Raw genomic sequence first — 21558 nt, 5'->3', positions numbered from 1 at the left:
GCCCAAAGGAATAATGAACTGGAGGAATTCCATGGGAACTGGAACAACCCCCAGGAATTGATGCAGAGTGAAAGGAGTAGAACCAGGAGAACAATGTACACAGAGACTGATACACTGTGGTAAAATCAAATGTAATGGACTTCTCTACTAGCAGCAATGCAATGATCCAGAACTATTTGGAGGGACATATGAGAAAGAACACTATCCACATCCAGAGGAAGAACTGTGGGAAAAGAAACACAGAAGAAAAACAGCTGCTTGATCACATGGGTCGGTGGGGCTATGACTGGGAAAGTAGACTAAAAGATCACCCTAATGCAAATATTAATAATAAGGAAATAGGTCTGATCAATGGCACATGTTAAATCCAGTGGAATTGCACGTCAGAAATGGGAGGGAGTGGGGGTAGGGGAGGGAAGGAACATGAGTCTTGTAACCATGGAAAATTATTCTAAATCATCTAGTTAAATAAAATTTTTAAAAAACTAAAAATTAAAAAAAATTTAAGTGGCTTCCTGTTATCAGAGGAGATTTTAGAGGGTGAAGAGGAAATGTAGAGAGGATTCTATTGACTAAAATTCAATATTTTATTGAATTTTACATTTTTTAGTGAGATGTTTCACAGGAGAAGCTCTGAAAAATGAAATGCTAAAAGACATGAAGGAATTCCAATAAGGCAAAAACAAACAAACAAACATTATTTAAGGTGATATGGATACACAAAGAATTCAACAACTGACAGAATTTTTTTTAAAGCTATGAACAGAAGATAGAAGCAAGAATAGGTAACAATGCAAATACAAAAATGAAGCAGGGTACTATAAAGTAAAATTCTAAAGCCAAAAATGAATTCAAGCTAGCAAAGAGAACTGACAATAAAAAAGATTGTCTGTTTTATGCTTTATTGGGGAAAAGAGATCAAAGAGAAGAGGACCTTGGAGTATAGTAGTAGTCTCTCGGAAGCCGAGAATGACGATTGTCTTTGTGCATGATCATCTATTGATGTACCCTCATGTGGCTTTGAAGTCCAAAGACTGAGATGCAAAGTTTGTGGCATATGGGGCATGGGATGCCAGTTGTTACGGGAGGTGCGGCTGTGGCCTGGTGTCGGGGTTCACGCACAGTGGCAAAGGAGTGAAATGATCAAAAAGGCTACTCTGAAAGGGACAGGAAAGATTGTTTGAAGAGGTAAAGAATGGAAATAGAAGACCTGGGGAGACCTTTGAAATAGGTGGAAATGAGGACCTATACAAAGATACATACATATATAATACAAATACTATTGTATTAGGAACAGGGATGAGGGAGGGGAAGCAAGAGATTTTGTGAAGACTAATTGTAGCACCTTATAATTAGATATGAGAAATAAGTGAGAAGAGACAAAGGCTCCCTACAACAAACAAAACAGTGAAGTCAGAAAGAGAAGCAGATTTGGGGAGAAAGATAGTAAATCTTGTTTTTGAAAGGGTAATGGAATAGAAAATGAGGATTCTAAGGGATGTTAAGTCTAGGAGAAAAAATTCTGACTTCCTCAAGTAGAAAACATTCAAGTAGAAAAGAGCTGGTAGGAAGGTAGAAGGTAAGCTTATGGGACACAGTCTAGAGACTGAGGATGGTAGTTATCACTAACTATACAGAGTGCCACTGAAATTATTGGAAGGAATGAGCTTTCAGAAGGAGGGATTGTAGAGAGAAAAACATTAGTGCTGAGGATAGTCTTTAATAATACTTGTAATTAGGGGGCAGTTCTACAAGAAAGGAGATGAGGCAGAAAAATTGTGCAAAAGAAAAATTAGTATACTGCAGCATCACCTAAGGGAAAGGAATGAGATCAAGAAAAGATGATGAATATCCTCAAAGAGTAAGGAAGGTTAAAAAAGGGAAGGGTTATAAGGCTGAGTCAGAAAAAAGGCAAAGGTGACATCCAAAGAATTATTTTTGTACAGTGTTAAGAGGCAAGGTTGGCAGGGTGGGGGGATAGAGAATAGAAATCACAGTGCAATGAAAAAATTACAGCAATAAGTACGAAATACAAATTTGAGAAATTTGGCAATGAAAGGAATAAGAGAAAAAAAAGGAGGGACTACAAACACAGAAAGACACAAACTACAGTCACTTGTACACATTAAGTGTTTAATGAATTTTTATTAATTGAATCAAATGCTAGCAACAAAGGGAATAATCAAAAGATTCAGGTTTAGGAAGAGGACACAGGGAATTGGATCCAAAGTAAGAAAATAGCTTTTGGGATCACAGAAACAAAGAATCACAGAATCCCAATGTGTTCACTGATACTGAATAGACATGGCCTGTGAAGTACTCTACTCAACACCAGAAAAATAATCCCCTCTACAGTATTCTAAACAAGCGGTTGTGAAATCTTTACTTGAAGACTTCTTGTGAGAGGAAACCTACTACACCTGTTGGGTCCACCCATTCCACTTTAGGACAATTTTGTTGGGAAGTTTCTTCCTTACATAAAGTATAAATCTACCTCCCCACACCCTCTATCCACTGCTCTCCTCTGCCCTCTGTGATCCACCAAACAAATTTAATCGCTTTTCCCTTTCTCACTGCCTTTCCCAGGCAGCCCTTCAATTACTTAAAAACAGCTATCATGTACTGCCTGACTTCTCAGATTTTCTGGTCTAAAAATCCACAGTCTCTTTTACCAATCTTGAAACTTTCTACCCACAGTCTTTATTGCCTTCCTATGGTTGTTTCTCAGTGCAGTTCCTTAAATGTAGTATGCTGAACTAAACTGCAATACTCCAAATCTGGTCTGACAGGGTAGAAAGTCCTTTCCTAGTCTTCTTGGTTATTATACCACTCTTAATATTAGGTGTTTTGGCTGCAACATCACATTGTTGACTCAAGTGGAGGTTATGATGTACTAAAACATACAGATCTCTTTTACATGACTGTTGAGTAACCATATTTCCCCCATCTTGAACTTATGAAGTTGATTTTTTTTAAGTATAGAGACCTTACTCTGATCCCTATTAAATTTTGCCACAATTTGAAATTTCAGGAAAATGTTCTAGCCTGTCAAGCAAGGTTCTTTCAGACTCTGAACCTGTAATATAACTTCTGTTTTATTTTCCGTCTTTGTGTCACTTTTGTTCATGGTTCTTTAATCAAGATGAGGGACACCTATCCCCTTCAAACTGGAGATATGTGTACAAAAGGAAGAAAATGTAATAAACATCATATTCAAATACATAAATGAGTATCATGTGGAACAAAGAGTACACCTTCTGTTTCTTCCCATCAAAGGACAGAGCTACGATCAATGACTAGCAAGAAGTTAACAAAAGGCAAATTTCAGATCAACAAAAAAAGACGTCATTAAACATTACAGGTGGTAGATTGGGCACTGGCTTTGGAGTTGAAGAAGCTAAGTTTCAAATCCCACAACTGATTATTCTGTCTGAGTGGCCCTGGACAAATCATTAAATCTGCCTGAACCTCATCCTTCTATTTGTAAAATGAGAGACTTGATTAGATGACACTTTCATCCCCCCTCTAGTTTTATGATCTATGATCCTTCTAAAATGCAGCAGGCTATCTCAGAAAGTCAAGAAATTCCTGTCCCTAGAAAAGTTCAAGTATAGGTTACACATCTTCAAAACAGGGACAAACTACCACTTCTCCCCATACATCTTAGCCTAAAATATCCAACATTATACCTCAGATAGAAGATGGGTTTAGAAATTTGTTTGAATCTTCATAGACCAAAACAGACTATTTCATATTTGGTTGTGATATTCTTTGGTTTTTAAGATTTCTGCATTTGATGAGAATTTGGGTTAAAACACATGTCTAATTCAACTCTAAGATTACAAAGATTTATGACATATTGAAGTAAAGATACTTGAGGGGGTTCATGCCAAAAGACTTCAGTTTTCTTCATAGGTCAGGAAGGCTTAGAGGTAAATTATTACATAAATAATTTGAATATTACAAACCATCATAATTGCTTGTTTGTATACTTAAAATCCTTACTGGGGCAGCTATGTGGCTCAAGTATTTGAGAGCCAGGCTTAGAGATGGGTGGTCCTGGGTTCGAATTTGACCCCAGATACTTCCTGGCTGTGTGACCCTGGTCAAGTCATTTAATTCCCATTGTCTCTTCTGCCTTAGAGGGTTTTGTAAATTGATGCCAAGTATCAGTTCCAAGGCAGAAGAGCAGTAAGGGCTAGGAAATGAGAATTAAGTGACTTTCCCAGGGTCATACAACCAAGAAGTGTCTGAGGTCACATTTGAACCCAGTTACTCCCTTATTCAAGACCTGGCTCTCTATCCACTGAACTACCTAACTGCCCCTTTAACCCATTTAATTGTTACTTACAGTGACTCCAATGTAGTTTGTTCCATTACTCACCTTTATGGTCATTTCTTGAGATTTCTCTCTCTACTATCCAAGGCTCTTGTCCTTGTTCCAACTGGGAAATCACATATGGTTTGGAACCTTGATGCCCTGATCATATGGAAAAACAAAGGATTTGGGTATTAGTGTGTGTGAATCTTAAAACTGCTCAGACTCTACTTCAGGAGATTTGATTAAGCTATTCCCCATTTTCTACAATGGAGGTACTTAGTTAGGAATGTGTTGAGAACTTTAAAATTACTCCACCCAATTCAGACAGTGCCTTAGGGGAATATAAAGTTGTAAAATTCCTGATTGAACAATGAAAAGTCCACAACTCATACTTATAGTGAAGCAAAAATCCTAAACTAGGTGGTCTATTTTTAGATCTAATACAAAAGGATGCTAAGTACCTATAAAGGTCAAATTAATCACTAAAAGGGCAAGCAACTTACAAAGGGCAAGCTTAGCAAAGAGATGTGAAATACTCAGAAGATATAATCTAATCAAAGAAGATGATAACAAAAGAAGATGTGAACTAGTAATGGACAGTCCTGGGGAAAAGCTTCTACTGTCATTGATAGATGTGAAAATTTAGGGGAGGTGACATAAGAGAAAAGTCTCTTTAAAAGGAGGTCAGGAGTTCAGAGGAGTCTCTCTGAACTTAGTGGGAGTTTGGGGTTAGTTTGGAGGATCTGGCTCTCTGAACCTAGTTGGAGTTTGGAGTTAGTTTGGAGGAGCTGGGTCTCTGAACTGAGTTCAGGAGTTGAGAATTTCAGTGAAGGACTGGAGTTTGCTTTAGGACAATCTTGTGGTGAGTGATAAAAGACTGACTAGTCTCTCTTAAGGCTCAGGCCTAGGCCTTTCCTACTATTTTCTCTTTCTCTCTCTCTCTCCCTTCCCTTAAATTCCTTCATTTGTATTAATTAAAATCTCCATAAAACCCAGCTGACTTGGGTATTTTCATATTTGGGAATTTTTCCCATGGCGACCACTTATTTTTTATTTAAATCAAGACACTAAAAATTATCTTTACAGTTTTGGCAATTCACAGTCTTGAAACCCACATTTCCTCTGGCTTACATGTGAGAGGCAAAGAACAGTAATAGAATAATTCAAATCTCTTCTTCATAGACTCTGAAGGATGAGATCATGACAACATCAAATCCATTTCATACTTTATAAAGTGTATACCCCTCAAAAGGATAGATGAAGCAAGAATACCCTGTTCCTGTACCCAAAAGAACTTAGGATTTTTTGATCATTTAATTCCAAGTCCCAAAACATATAAACACTTCAGAGTGCTTCATGCCTCCCTGCTCCCATAACACATATAAGTATATTTTATTATCTGAGAAAACAAAGATATTCTAATAGACAGTCTGATCCTAAATCACAAAGAAAACCAACTCTTACCCAGTGAGACCAGGTTCCTGTAGTTCTCCAGCATCACATCCCTATACAGGTATTTCTGACCAGAGTCTAATTTCCCCCACTCCTCCTGGGTGAAGTCCACAGCTACATCCTTGAATGTCAATGACTCCTAAAATGTCAAACACATTTTAGCACAACATGGGGACAACTGTTAATAATACTGAGAAAAGTTAGCACCAGAGAGAACAGACCAGGTTATATATTCTGATAAAGTTTAGGGGTCTGAGAGTTCCAAGTCAATCAGATAATTTAATTGTTCTCTATTATGTCCTTTGTACGTTACTGACCTTAAAAAAAAAAAAAGGACAGTGAACATGTAAAAGACATGGTCAATGTCCTTAAAGAGCAGAGTGTTTTGCTTGGGAGAGAATTCATGTAAAATAAAATTAGAGAATACAACCTTGTACACACAGTAAGCTGCTAAACTGTTTGAATGAATTCAGAGAGGAAAGAGATTCACCTGGGTTTCAGGGACAAGGGAAGCCTTCACAGAAAAATGATAGAACCTTAAAGGTGAAAGATTTTGGAAGTCATGGAGCTTTGCCGTAGTTTTCAGGAATGCTTCCAATGAATTATTCCCCCATAAAGCAGTCTAATGCATTTTTGTGAACCTCTAAATGTTAGCAAATTCTTCCTTCTCTATTGAACTGCAAATTACTTCCCTTTAACATCACCTATTTTTCCTAGTTTTCCCCAGTGGAACATTACAATTGAAACTATTCCTGAAAACTACAGCAAAGCTTAGAATACAGACCAAATGAAACCTATATGGGAGTAGGAAGGTCATAGCTGTGTGTGTTATGAGGAAGGGAGGGAAGATGGTATGTATAAATAAACCTAAGGTATCAGTCACTGCCTTGGGACCAAAGTACACCCTCTTTAAAGGCCCTTTTCTAAGATTTGGGGGAGGGGGTTTGGGTGGAGATGGGGAGAGAACAGAGGGAGGTCTAGAAGTGACTTAGTAGAATGGGCTAGGTCTGGGATAGTGACTCTTTTGGAGATGGAGTGCATTGCCCCTTCTCCACACCAAGTGCCAGGTGTGCCTAGCCCCCACCCCCTTTACCCCACACAGGGGAGGGAGGAAGTGCTCCTATTGGGTTGCTGGGTATGGGGTGGTGGTAAAGTAAGAAATGTCCCCAGTGAGTGTGGAGAGGGGGAGGGGAGTGACCCAAGCACTCTGCTCCCCTCAAGCTCTGTTACCTGTGAGCTGCCCACCTTACCCCGTGTATTCCCAATGGCTGTTGGGCAGAGGGGCGGAGCATGTGAAAAAATGTCATCAGCCATGGTGGAGAGGGAGAGGGGGGGCAGCTCTGCCCAAGTCCCTCTGCTTTTCTAGTAAGGAAATGGGGCAGGGGGTGGTGCATGCCCCCAGAGAGCACTTTGTGTGCCATTGGAGACCAAGCAGCTCTGGTACCAGTGTGGTGAGTGTATGCAACCACAACCCCTTTTCTTCTGGGAAAGATTCATGGTCAAGGGCTTCCTTGGAGCCTTGTATTCAACTATAGCCCTGGGGTAGAGATTCTGGTCCTGTGGTGGGAGGGGCAGATGATGGGGGAATCCCAGCTACTGGGGTTGATCAGTGACATTCCTAGGATGCTGGAGGAGCCCTCTGTTAGAGCATGACTCCTTTTTAAAAAAAATGTTCATAATTATTGAATAGTTATTCTGGAAAGCAATTTAAAACCATGTGTAAGAGTTTCTTGACTGGATGGTTCAATATTAGGAAAATCATCCACATAATTAACCATATTAACAAGCAAACTGACAAAAATCACATGATTATCTCAATACATGCAGAAAAAGCCTTTGATAAAATAAAACACTCATTCCTATTGAAAACACTAGAAAGTATAGGAATAGAAGGGCCTTTCCTAAAAATAATAAACAGCATATATCTCAAACCATCAGCAAATATCATCTGCAATGGGAATAAACTAGAAAGAAGCCTTCCCAATAAAATCAGGAGTGAAACAAGGATGCCCATTATTACCTCTATTATTTAACATTGTACTAGAAACACTAGCAGAAGCAATTAGGGAAGAAAAAGAAATTGAAAGTATTAAAATTGGCAATGAGGAGACCAAGCTATCACTCTTTGAGGATGACGTGATGGTTTACTTAAAGAATACTAGAGAATCAACCAAAAAACTAGTTGAAACAATCAACAATTTTAGCAAAGTTGCAGGATACAAAATAAACCCACCTAAGTCATCAGCATTTCTATATATCTCCAACCCATTTCAGCAGCAAGAATTAAAAAGAAATTCCATTTAAAATCACCCTAGACAATATAAAATACTTAGGAATCTATCTGCCAAGACAAACACAGGAACTATATGAACACAACTACAAAACACTCTCCACACAATTAAAACTAGATCTAAACAATTGGAAAAAACATTGATTGCTTATGGGTGGGATGAGCTAACATAATAAAAATGACAATCCTACCCAAATTAATTTACTTATTTAGTGACATACCCATTGAACTACCAAAAAACTTCTTTACTGAATTAGAAAAAAAATAACAAAGTTCATTTGGAAAAACAAAAGATCAAGGAAATCCAGGGAAATCATGAAAAAAATGCAAAGGAAGGAGGACTTGCAGTACCAGATCTCAAACTATACTATAAAGTAGTGGTCATCAAAACAATTTGGTACTGACTAAGAGACAGAAAGGAAGATCAGTGGAATAGACTTGGAGTAAATGATGTCAGCAAGACAGTCTATGATAAACCCAAAGATCCTAGTTTGGGGGACTAAAACCCACTATTTAATAAAAACTGCTGGGAAAATTGGAAGACAGTATGGGAAAGATAAGGTTTGGATCAACATCTCACACCCTACACCAAGATAAACTCAGAATGGGTGAATGACCTGAATATAAAGAAGAAAACTATAAGCAAATTAGGCAAACACAGAATAGTATACTTGTCAGAACTTTGGGAAAGGAAAGTCTTTAAAACCACGCAAGAGCTAGAAAAAAATCACAAAATGTAAAATCAGTAATTTTGATTACATCAAATTAAAAAGGTTTTGTACAAATAAAACTAATGCATCCAAAATTAGAAAGGAAGCAACAAATTGGGAAACAATCTTCATTACAAAAACCTCTGACAAAGGTTTAATTACTCAAATTTATAAAGAACTAAACCAGTTGTACAAAAAATTAAGCCATTCTCCAATTGATAAATGGGCAAGGGACACGAATAGGCAATTTTCAGTTAAAGAAATCAAAACTATTAATAAACACATGAAAAAGTGTTCTAAATCTCTTATAATTGGAGAAATGCAAATCAAAACAACTCTGAGGTATCACCTCACACTTAGCAGATTGGCTAACATGACAGCAAAGGAAAGTAATGAATGCTGGAGGGGATGTGGCAAGGTAGGGACACTAATTCATTGCTGGTGAAGTTGTGAATTGATCCAACCATTCTGGAGGGCAATTTGGAACTATGCCCAAAGGGCGCTAAAAGACTGTCTGTCCTTTGATCCAGCACTGCTGGGTTTGTCCCCCAAAGAGATAATAAGGAAAAAGACATGTGCAAAAATATTCATAGCTGTGCTCTTTGTGGTGGCAAAAAATTGGAAAACGAGGGGATGCCCTTCAATTGGGGAATGACTGAATAAATTGTGGCATATGTTGGTGATGGAATACTATTGTGCTCAAAGGAATAATAAAATGGAGGAATTCCATGGGGACTGGAACAACCTCCAGGAATTGATGCAGAGTGAGAGGAGCAGAACCAGGAAAACATTGTACAGAGAGACTGATACACTGGTACAATCGAATGTAATGGACTTCTCCATTAGTGTCAATGCAATGACCCTGAACAACTCAGAGGAACCTACAAGAAAAACCACTATCCACATCCAGAGGAAACACTGTGGAAGTAAAAACACCAAAGAAAAACAACTGCTTGAATACATGAATTGAAGGCATATTGTTGGGGATGTAGACTCTAAATGAACCTCCTAGTGCAAACAACAACATGGAAATAGGTTCTGATCAAGGACACAAGTAATACCCAATGAAATTGCATGCTGGTTGCAGGAAGAGTGGGTGGAGGGGAGGGAGGGAAATAATGTGATTATTGTAACCAAGGAATAATGTTCTAAATTGACTAAATAAATTCAAATGGAAAAAAAAAGTTTCTTGACTATACCCTTTGACTCAGCAATACCACTATTAGGTCTTTACCTTTAAAAACAATCAATGAAAGAAGAAAAATTCTAACGTGTATAAATATATTTATAGCAGGCAAAGAACTGGAAAAGGAGGATTACAAACTGGGAATTGCTGAACCAATTATGATATATGGATGTAATAGAATATTAATGTGTTGTCAGAAATGATGAAAGAGATAGTTGCAGAGAAGACTCAGAAGACTTTATGAACTGATGCCAAGTGAAGTTAGCAAAGGACAACTATAACAATAACATTGTAAAAATGACCAGTTTCCAAAGATTTAAGAACTAAACTCAACACAATACCAAACTTGACTCAAGAGGACTAATGAAAAAATGACATCAACTTCCTGTTAGAGAGGATATGTAAAATAAGACACATTTTTGGACAGGGCCAATATGGTAATATTAAAAAAAAAAAGCATCCCAAAACATTCACAATTCTAATATAAACTTCTTGTTCTACTATTTTAATTGTCTTGCTCCTCTATGTCAGTTTCCTAAGGCTAATATCATCACAGAGCTCTTTCTGAACTAATATATATTGATGGAATAAACATCTTAGTCCAGGGGTCTATAGGCAGAGAATATTCCCAAGAAAAATTGGAAGAGTATTTGGAGAAATTTGGCCAAAAATATAAAACATTAAGTCTGCTTTTCAAGTTTCAAAAAACCATCACACATCTTAAGAATTTGTGGTACATATATTTCCTATTTCAAAATTCAAATTCTTTCCACCAAACATATTTACATTCTAGTAGAACTGAATTTTCTTAAGGACAAAGACTATATAATTTTTTAATTTTATGTTATGAGCACCTATAACAGGATATGACATAGAGAAGATTCTAATAAATTCTTCTTGAACTGAATTGAATATAAGTATTTATATATTTGCATGAATTTTAAAGGATAATACTTCATTATGTAAATTTTAAATTCTTAAAATATCTAGTAACTTCTAGTTAGCAAACAAGAAGCTTAGAAGATGTCTAAGTTTTTTCTTCTAACTCTAAATTATAATATACTATAGCCCAGGTCAATAGTGGAAATTCCCAGTGAACTGTTGTGTTTTAAATCCAGTGCAACTGAATATGAAGGTTTCTATTGATAAAATTATGATTATCACTGACCTTTGAGACTTGATACTGATCCATTAAGGATAAAACAAGCAAAAAATAGATGTAGATTCACAGATAATGAAATGAACTGTGAAGCTTGTTTTTTTCCCAAAACTATGAAAAAAAAGTGTTTAATTTAGAAATTGTGATATGTAAATATAAAATTTGGCTCATGATAAATCTAAATAGCTAAGTAATATAAAATTTGGTTTGTTATGGACCACAAAACTGCAAAACTTCAGATTATATAATTTCTTCTGGGAGAAGCTACCTAGGGATTTAACTTTTTTCTCAATGAAAATATAATATTAATAATCTCCATACTCAGGTTTCTAGGATAGATCTCAGCAGGTCTTCCCAAACCACTGCAAGAATCTTCAGAACAAGAGATAATATTTGAATTTTTTAGGTATAAAAACTATATCATATAGGACATGTTTCAGTGATTATTACTGATTACATTAGGACTTGGCCACAAATAGATAGAGGGTCATGGAATTTCAGAGTTGTAAGGGACCCTCAATAACCATCTAGTTTCCAAAAAGAATCCTTACCACTCAGTCAAAAACTATTGAATAGTTACTATCATGTATTTTTTTCTTGAAGACCTCAAGTGAAGAAGAACTTATTTACTTCTGAGGCTGGCCATCCCATTAGTGCTATGTTGGCAAAGCCATGGCATGAATGCTAGGGCAGCCCAGAGAGGATTGCTCCATTCCCCCTCTCTACCGCACCAGAGGACATTTTTGCATGCCCTACCCACCTCTGTCCAACACTTACTGAGACCCAAGCCTCAGAGTCAAGAAGTGTTCCATTTCTGATACATATTGTATGTGTGTATAAGAGATAGTGAGGGAGGGACTAAATTTTTTGGCTATTATATATATAGCTTACAATCTATTAAAATCCCCACATCTTTTTCAGATGACCTGCTATCTCACCATACCAACTTTTTGTCATTTTGAAGTCAATTTCTTAAATACAAGTATATAACTTTATATGTATTCCTAATAAAAATGACCTTAGATCAAGGATTCTTTTAAGTTCTATCATCAGATGTTAGCTACTGCTCTTACCTTTGTATAATCTATAAGTTTTATTAGTATGACATCTATACCTTATCCAGTTTATTAATACAAATGTTAAACAGTACATAGCCAAGTGTGGATCCCTGGGGTACTCCACTGGAGACATCTTGTCACATTAATGTGGGACCATTCACTTTTTAGTCATGTTATCCCACCATATTGCTCCAGATTTTCCACAAGATCACCAGATAACTTAATTAGATCTTTTCATGGATATTACCTACATCATCATTCTGTCTAATCTTGTCTAACCTTGAAATCATCCCCAACTCTTTCATCCTTCTACTAAACCAGTCACTACTTCTTCAAACATCACTTTCCATTTTTTTTCTACCTCAACTCCCCTCTTTCCAAAAATCACTCAAGTTGTCTCAGCTAACCTCAAGATAAATTTATATCTCTTCACATTGCCATTCAAAATTCTCTTCAATATGGCCCCTACTAGATTACAAACCTATTTCCCACTGCTTACTAAAATGTACCCTCCTTTCTCCAGTCAGGCTAGTATCCTCACTGGTTTTCTGTTGAGGACATATTCACTCTAGTTCCAAACTCTGAACTCTGATGTTCTCTTTGTCTAGAATACCCTCTGCCATCCTCTAACAACATAAATTCTATCCTCAAGGCCAACTGAAATCTCATCTCTTTCAAAAAGCCTTCTGTGCCTATTCTAGCCACATTGACCTTTCCCTTTTCTCAGCTTTTATGACATTGTCTATACCATTATTCACTTTCATCTGGCCCTCATGTACTTCCTTATGTTATTAATTTTTTTACTTCTGTTAAAATTATAGTCATCATTTTGTATACATTATGTTGTTGTCTCCTCAGGGAAAATCATATGATCTTTGAGGACAAAATCATAGCCCCAAACACAGTACATTAGAATATCCTGCTAGGCAGATTGAATGAATATTGGGCAGGGGAAACAGGGACCCTTAGAATAGTCCTAGTCTCCTATATGAGACCATTTGGGGCTTAGGTATATGGACCTGACTTTTTAGAAAAAGAAGCTCTAGGAAGAAGAAAGGAAATGTTCCCACTCTGAAACCAAAATGATGAGTTTTTTGCCCTAAAATGTCAACTCACCTGGAATCTGGTAGTCAAGAGCCAAGAGGTCATGCTCTTCCTCTCAGTGCTGCCTTCTTGTGAAGGGCAGATTCTTAAAAAGGCAAAGCTGCAAAATAGAAAAGAATCATTAGATCCTGTCTTGTTTCCCACATTCAACAGGCAGCAAAAGATGTGCTCCCCTATCTCCAACTTGAGGAAAGTCAAAGAGAACCTAGAAGAAACCCCATCCCAGACAATCTCAACTGATAACACTAGCATCTAACATTTACATAGCACTTACTATATGTGCTAGGACCTGTTTTAAGGGATTTATAATTATTTTATTTCATCCTTATAATAACTTTGGGAGGTGGGTTCTATTATTATCCCGATTTTTTAGATGAAGAAACTGAAGCAACCAGAAGTTACTTGCCTTACCCTGGGTCACACACCTACCAAGAGTCTGAAGTCAATTTGAACTCGGGTCTTCCTGATTCCAGGTCCATCCCTCTATTGCAACACCTTAATTGCCCCAGATCACAGTGAAGGTCTATAGATCTATAAGTACTGTTCCAGGTCTGTATCACATTTCTGTGTTAACAATCACAGTTTCTAGTCCCAACCAAAAACCACTTCCTAAGACAACCAGTCCACCTGAAGTGTCATTCAGATTGCTTTTTGATGTTCCTTATTTGCAAAATGCCAAGCATTTTGAAATATGACCAAATATTTTTATATGTTCCCCAATTCACAATCTCAGAAAGTGTTTTTCTTCCCACCCTAAATCGTGATAATTATATTATTTTAGAATACCTCTTGCTTTTGACTCTTTCCCAGAATCATCCCAAAATGAAGTGCAATCAGCCCCACCAAAGGACACAATACCCACCTTATTAAGCAAATGATCTAGGAGAAAAAGTCAAATATTGCACTTTTCTGTACTTATAAGACAACTAGTCTAGTGCACAAACTTCTCTCTAGACAAGTGACCCCTTGTCCCCACCTTCAGTAATTCTTACCTGTCTCCTGAGGCATCCTGGTCAGCTTTTCCAAGGCCGGTTTTTGGACATTCTACTTTTATCTCAGTCCTGTTTACCCAGGCAGATTGGTCAGGATTCGTTTCTGTCACTTCTGCGACCTTATTTAGCATTTTCAGAAGCTCTGGCCAAAGTTCTCAGATGTCAGGTGTGCATGCTCCTGGCATGTATTTCTGATTCCCGGAGTCTGGGAGGTTCAGGGGCTATCCAGGACCTTCACTATGCAGCTGAGATCTCTGCCTCTTCATTAGGAAACTCTTCCTCTGGCACTCACTACTGGAAACCTGTAGACTCTATGTATCACTGCTGTGGACTAAGAGTAAATGATAATCAACATTCAAAACCTAGCAACCGCAATCAGTGTGGGTCCAGCAGGGTACTTTAGAAATAAGCCAGAAAGTCGGGCATCCAAAAGGATAACTGATGAGTTTCATTCATTCAACAAACACTTAGATTCAATTCAATAAACAATAAGTATAAAGTATATAGTATACAGGCATGGAACTCTGCTAGGAGACAAGGAAACCTTACCCTGATGGTATTTATTCTGTTGAAATGTGAATATATAGTGACTGGCAGTGTCTCTGTACGCACACACACACACATACACATTACACACAGAGCAGTTGTCTGACACTCACACATTCTCTTTTTCCCAGGAGAGAGAACGGATGGGACAACAAGCCCCATCCCCGTCCCATCCGCCTAGCTCCAGTTCACAGCAAGACAGGAGTTAGAGGCTGGATACTAGAGAAGTACCTGAGACTAAGTCCAGGGACTGGCCTAACCTCCAATAAGAGGGGGTTTGGCCGAAGAACCAATTATGGCGTCAGGCCTGCGCGCGCATTACCAGACAAAGCTCGAAAGTGCGCTTGCGTCTAGAGGATCTCCTGCGACTACAAATCCCAGAATAATGCGGGCTAGGCCGCTTCTGCTTTCGCTGATTACTTCCTATATAGGTCTCGGTCCTTTGGTAATACTTTTCCCGTGCCTGCTCGATCTCCCAAGCTCTGGGTGCAGACGAAGAGCTATCTTTTCGTCAATCGGAGTCGGTTTAGCTTCAATCACCTCCCTCTGCTCCAAGCAGTCCTAGTTTTTCTCCATGACAACAGTGTTTCAGCCCTTCTTTGTGCTTTTCACTTCTCCCGAGTTCGGTTCCAATTAGGGCTAGAAAATCGCCTCTCCAAAAATGTGAACATCAAAGCGCGCAGGGAACTCAAACTGCAGACTAAGGGCAAAATGTAGTTAGACCTTCCCGGGGCGGGGCCAGCGAGGGCGGGGAGCCAAGCTTTGGGACAGGCTCAAAGACTATAGAGACTATAGATATGGAGAAATCGACGCCTGAGTAACCCGCTGGTGATTTTGAGGGACAATAAGCTATGAAATATAAAAACTTTAACGGACAAAATAATCTTTCTTAAGCAGAAGTCTAACTGCCACTTTCCATGAAAAACTGAATAAAAGACAGTCCTTAGCAATCCACGTTCAGTTAAATAACACTTTATAAGCGCCTTCTATGTGGCAAGCAGCCTGCTAAAAGCTGAGGATACCCCCCCCCAAAAAAAAAGGTGGCTGAAAAATAGTTCCTATTCTCAAGGCGCTCCCTTTCTTGATTTTTTTTCTCATATTGCTCCATGTGCTTCACATTCCAACCAAACCGGATTCCAGCTGTTTCTCCAAACTCAGTACATCACATTTCCCACACCATATGAGTGCATTTTGCCACCCATATGCAGTCGTGTTGCCAGGAATGCCTTCTCATCATTGCTCAAACTCTCAGAATCCTTGTCTAGTGCCAAAACTTAGCTCAGGATCCCCAAAATCTTGTTACTTCTAAGCTGCTTCAGACTTGGAGATATCACTGTGCAGTCTTTCCTCCAGATAATTTTTAAAAATATTAAAAAGTTTTTGCCCTGAGTTCTTATTACCTCAGAATCTCCACCTTTAAAAGGGGATATCTCCTTTCCCCCTAATCCTTGGTTTTCTCTCTCTGAACTAATTCACCCATCACCATTATTTTTTAAAAACCTGGCCTGTGATTTCATTGGTGTAGAAAATTCTATTAATACAAATTAGCCTCTCAGATGCCATTATTTCTGTAGATACAGAAACAAATATAAAGTAAAAGGAGAGAGCACTAAAGAGGGAAAAACTACTGATCTGGAAACTAGATCCAGGAGAGACAATTTAAGAGTTATTGGACTACCTGAAATCCATGAATAATGATTTTTTTTAAAAAGACCTGGACATTATAATACAAGAAATCATCAAAGAAAACTGCCCAGATATTCTTGAACAAGACAGTAAAATAGAAATTGAAATAATCTACAAATCACCTCCAGAAAGAAATTCTTAAATGACAGCTCCCAGGAATATAATAGCTAAATTCAAGAGCCCCCAAGCCAAGGAAAAAATACTATAAGCAGTTAAAAAGAAACAATTCAAATACCATGTAGTTACAGTCAGGATTACATAGGACTTAGCAACCTTAACATTAAAGGATCAAAAGGCAGTGATGAAGTAGAAGGTTGGTTCCAGGTATGGGGGACAGATATCCAGTGAAAATTCATAAATGCATGTAGTTGGGAGATGGAGTGTCTTGTTTAAGGAACAGCAAGAATCCCAATGTCATAGAGTAGAAGAAGACTGGGAAGGTAGGAAGGGCTTTAAAGGCCTTTTAAAACAAAATGGAGTTGGGGGGAGGTTATATATGATCCTAGAGGCAATAAGGGGCCACTAGAGTTCTTTGAGTAGAGAGTGAGAGTAGAGCAACATAGTCAGAACTATGTATAAGGAAGATTAATTTGTCAGATAAGTGGAGAATGAACTGGAGTGGAAAGATACATAAAGTTGTAATACCAACCAGCAGGCTATTGTAATAGTTCGGGTATTAGATAATGAAAGCCTGAACCAGGATGAAGGCAGTGTTAAATGAGAGAAGGAAATGAATATAAGATCTCTTCTTTTGGGGATGGAAGAGGGAGAGTATCAGTAGGGTTGACCAAAAATAAATAAATGAAAAGGAAAGGAAATAGGATTACTGAAATAATTTTTGTAATGGACAGAAGAAAACACAAAAGAATTGCTTTATAAGTGATATACTTAATTTATTACATACCTGAAAGGAAAAGGAAACTGTACATAAGAGAGACTTTCAGTTTTGTGTATAATTCTCTTGTTCTACTTTACTTTGAATAAGGAAATGCTCATTTTATTTGGTGTTGGTTAAATTCTGAATAAAAAATAAAAGTTAAGCTGTATTAGAGGAAAGAAAAAGAACTTCTTTATTAAGCCTTAGTGAGCTAAGAGCTCTTTGAAAGAGAGAGGAAAGTCTTTTTTGAGCAAATAAAAAGTCCTAATTCACAGAACTTCTATTACTCTTAAAAGACTGAAAATATCTGTCAGGTCAAGATAGATATGGATAAAATGACTTATTTTACATAATAACATGTACCTGATTTTTATATTTTTATAAACCAAAGCTTGGGTTTGTTGTTTTAAAAGCCTGGCTAAATTCTGGTAGAAGAAAAAGGATGAATACATGTTCTCTTTGTAGCAATACACGTGTTTTAAAAACATTTTTAATGTTTGATGCTCCATAGTTTCAGAGGATTTGAAATTATTTGGGGAAGATACCAAGGTGTTACTTCAGTTATTAGAAAAACTTTCAACACCATGGTCAGCGGCAGTGACAACCACATTATAGCAACTAGCCAAGTGAAACCTTAAGGCTTAGAAAAAAGCATTGTAACGGTCACAGCTGCACTTAATTGAACTATCATTTCTTCAACATACAAAAGAGACATTATCAATGATATTTTTAAAGAAGGAAGAGCAATTACTGGTTGCCAAGTATACTAATGTAAGGATAATTTTAGGGTTGTGACCTAACTAAATTAATTTTTGGTCACTAGGGGATATCCTAAATAAAATACCCAAGTCAGCTGGAAATTTATGGTGATTTTAATTAATATATAGGAAAGAAATTAAGGATAACGGAGAGGAAAAGGGTGTAGGATTTCTCCCACCTGGCCTGTGCCAGGGGGAAGATTAGAGGCTTTTAAGAGGATAGTGTTGGAAGGTAAAGGAGAAAGGAATCAGCCTAACCTCCAAGAGGGCTCAGCTAAGATGCCTGAACCTGAACTAGTTGCTCAGCTTCTCCCAGTATAGTATCAAGGGAAAACTCACTGCCAAACTGGACAATAGCTGCCACCATGCCAAGATGTCTGAACGCTTAGCATGCTGCCAGCCAGAGCCACCTCTCTAGGGAAAGAGGCAAAGAGTCCTGGAGAGAGCAAGTGAGCCAAATATATAGACCTTTTACTCTTGTGTCCCCTCATCTAAATGCCCATTCTTTAGTTCTCATCTTCTTTGATTAGATTATATCTTTAAAGTTACTTAATACTTCTTTGTTAAGTTCACCTTTTGTGAGTTACTTAACTTTTTTTGTGATTAATTTAACCTTTATAGTTACTTAACACCTTTTTGTATTAAGATCTAAAAATAGACTTAGCTTAAAATTCTAGCTTCATTATAAAGTAAGAACTAAGTAGCTTCATTGTTCAATCAGGAGATTAAAACTTTATCTTCACCATAAAGTAAGATCTAAGTAGGGTGGAGTAATTTAAAGTTCACAAGACATTCCTGATTTTGTTAGACTAAGTAGGGTGGAGTGATTTAAAGTTCATACTAACAGGATTCACTGATTATGGTGGTTTTAGGCATTTGAGATTATCTGAATGGAGATTCAGAACCAGACAAGACTATGGAACTCACAAGGGTGTGGTTCCATCACTTGCATTTACTGAGAAGAAAATTCTCAGATGTGGTCATTTTTCTTCTTCATTCCCAAAGTATACTGACTGACAATGAAGTAACAGGGAAAGGAGTGCATCTATATTTTACTTCTGCTTGTGTCTGGTGTCAATGTTTGGCCCACTTTTTAAAAATTCTTTGGATAGCAAGAGTTTAGTTTTTATGTAAGTTTAGATTATAAGATGAGATGGCTTTTCAGGGACAAATTCAAGTGCATTTTTGATATGACACTTTTTTTTTAATCTCTGTTAAGATTGTGTTTCTAAAGCACAGTGATATACAAGTTCAGGACATAATGGTGGAATGGACCAGGGAATGTTATGCCATGGCAAGCAAAGGACCTAACCAAGAAAAATGTCAACATAAAATCAGAAAAAAAGCTTAATAGACATCTAATTAGTTGGAGGGATAGAACCAGAACCCAAAGTTTCTAAGTTATATAGTAATTTTCTTTAAAACCTTACCTTCCATCTTAGAATCAAATCAATACTAGGTATTGGTTCTAAGGAAGAAAAATGGTAAGGGCTAGGTAATGGGGGTTAAATGACTTGCCCAGGGTCACACAGCTAGGAAGTGTCTGAGGTCAGATTTAAACCTTCTGTCTCTAGGCCTGGTTTTCAATCCACTGAGCTACCTAGCTGCCCCCATACAAAGTAATTAAAAAAAAATTATGCACAATCAAATGTAATGGACTTTTTTACTAGCAGCAATGCAGTGACCCAGAACAATTCAGAAGAACTTGTGAGAAAAAATGCTGTCCACATCCAGAGGAAGAACTGTGGAAACAGAAGTGCATTAGAAAAATATATGATCGATCACATAGTGTGATAGGGATGTGACTAGGGTTTTGATGTTAAAGGATTATGCTACTACAGATATGAATAACATAGAAATAGGTTTTGAACAATGATACATGTATAACCCAGAGGAACTGCTTGTTGGATTCAGGAGTGGGGAGGAAAAGGGGGGGGGATCATGAATCATGTAACTAAGGAAAAATATTCTAAATAAAAAAAGGGGAAAAATTTTTTAAGTTATATCAGGCATCTTTGTCCCTATCAATATCATCACAGCATGTGTACTCTTCAACACCATCTAATTCACCTCCATGTTCAATGATGTTATATAACCTACCTTGTTTCAAATCCCTTCTATTTCAAAACCCACCTTTAAGAGTTAATATAAAGTAACAAAATTTATCTGAAGGGAATTTTATAAAAAACCCTTATTCCGTTTTACAATCTGTGCCTTCCAAAGCAGAAGAGCTGTAAGGGCTAGGCAACTGGGGTTAAGTTACTTGCTCAGGGTCACACAGCTGGGAAGTGTCTGAGGTCAAATTTGAACCCAGGAGCTCAGATCTCCAGGCCTCCAGATTGGTTCACTGAGCCACCCAACTGCCCCTGAACTGAAATTTTCATTTCTGTTTTACCTAGAGACCTACAGTTCTATCATGGAATCTTTATTTCAACATTTTCTTCTGAGTCACCAAAGCTCCTTTACCTTTAAGTTAATTTTTCATTCTTCCTGACCCCAGGATGCACTCTACTGTATTCATATTTCTCTTTTTATTCTGCCCCCACCTCCATCCCCAACACACACATAGTGTATCACTTGAGGAATCTTTCTGAGGCTGGAGATAAACCAATCTCATCTGCTCTTTCCTTTACTGTTTTACCCTTCCTCGTGTCCTTAGCAGCCCAGGAGCCTGTAGGTAAGACCCTACAAACAAGCGTTAGCAAGCTCCACTCCATCAAAGTCCCTAACAGGGGCCCCGCCCTCCACTGGCTCCTCTCTGTGGAGTGTTTCCCTAGCTGCTCCATTCTTCCTCTTCCCAGTTACCGAGAACATTTTTTGCATGCCCCGCTCCTCTGTCCAGCCACCCAAAGCGATTACTTTCCTCTTTGGATTGGTGGGTTCATAGGCAGTTTGAAGTTGCGATTTGGGAATGTGAACTTGAAACCGTTAGCCGACGAAGCCGTAGGGCAAGAAGATGGAAGGTCATTTCTCTGAAAAGGACCCCTCAGCTTTAAGAGAGCATCCCCCCCCCCCAAAAAAAAAAAGTCTTTCAAGGTCCTGGGATAGGTGAGGGGCAGGGGAGGACGGGACGGGGAAAAAAAAAAGGAATAGTTTCTATGGAAACAGACTATGATGATGGCCTTTTGAATGGCAGATAAATCGCTCTATTTCCCCTCTTCTCTAACCTAACTAGGGGAGACCAGAGCCTAGATGCTGGGCAGGGATTAAAACGTCAGTTCAAGAACTAACAGAACTTTTGGAAAATGAGAACCACTATAAAAATAAAACCTTGGGGAATGGGGCGAGTGGAGCGGTGGAGTGGGGTTGGCCTAAGGGGTAGACGAAGGGAAAAACACTCAGCCAATAGCGTCTTGGAAATTGTAGTCTCTCTCCTCTCTCCTCTCTCTCTCCCCCCCAACCCCACCCCCCCCCGGCCC

The 21558-nt window shown here is 38.0% G+C and overlaps 1 protein-coding gene across 4 annotated transcripts in view; it reads right to left on the bottom strand.

The window, feature by feature from the left end:
• Positions 1 to 21529, bottom strand: part of LOC103099491 (zinc finger protein 420-like) — a 32825-nt gene extending 11296 nt beyond the window's left edge. The window contains exons 1-5 of one of the 4 annotated variants that reach the window (XM_016430304.2): positions 14822 to 21529; positions 14273 to 14603; positions 13293 to 13380; positions 5786 to 5912; positions 4385 to 4480 (exon numbers count right to left, since the gene is read on the bottom strand). In XM_016430304.2, coding sequence (XP_016285790.1) covers positions 4385 to 4480; positions 5786 to 5912; positions 13293 to 13380; positions 14273 to 14403 — 442 coding nt within the window. In that variant the 5' untranslated portion in view covers positions 14404 to 14603; positions 14822 to 21529. Of the gene's footprint in view, positions 1 to 4384; positions 4481 to 5785; positions 5913 to 13292; positions 13381 to 14272 lie in introns of all 4 variants that reach the window. The other 3 variants (XM_016430321.2, XM_016430305.2, XM_056822264.1) reach the window with 3 other exon arrangements.
• Between the last annotated feature and the right edge of the window lie 29 nt (positions 21530 to 21558).

This window comes from Monodelphis domestica, chromosome 1 (assembly GCF_027887165.1).
Source record: "Monodelphis domestica isolate mMonDom1 chromosome 1, mMonDom1.pri, whole genome shotgun sequence".
Lineage (NCBI taxonomy): Eukaryota > Metazoa > Chordata > Mammalia > Didelphimorphia > Didelphidae > Monodelphis > Monodelphis domestica.
This window is presented reverse-complemented; position numbering and strand designations above follow the sequence as displayed.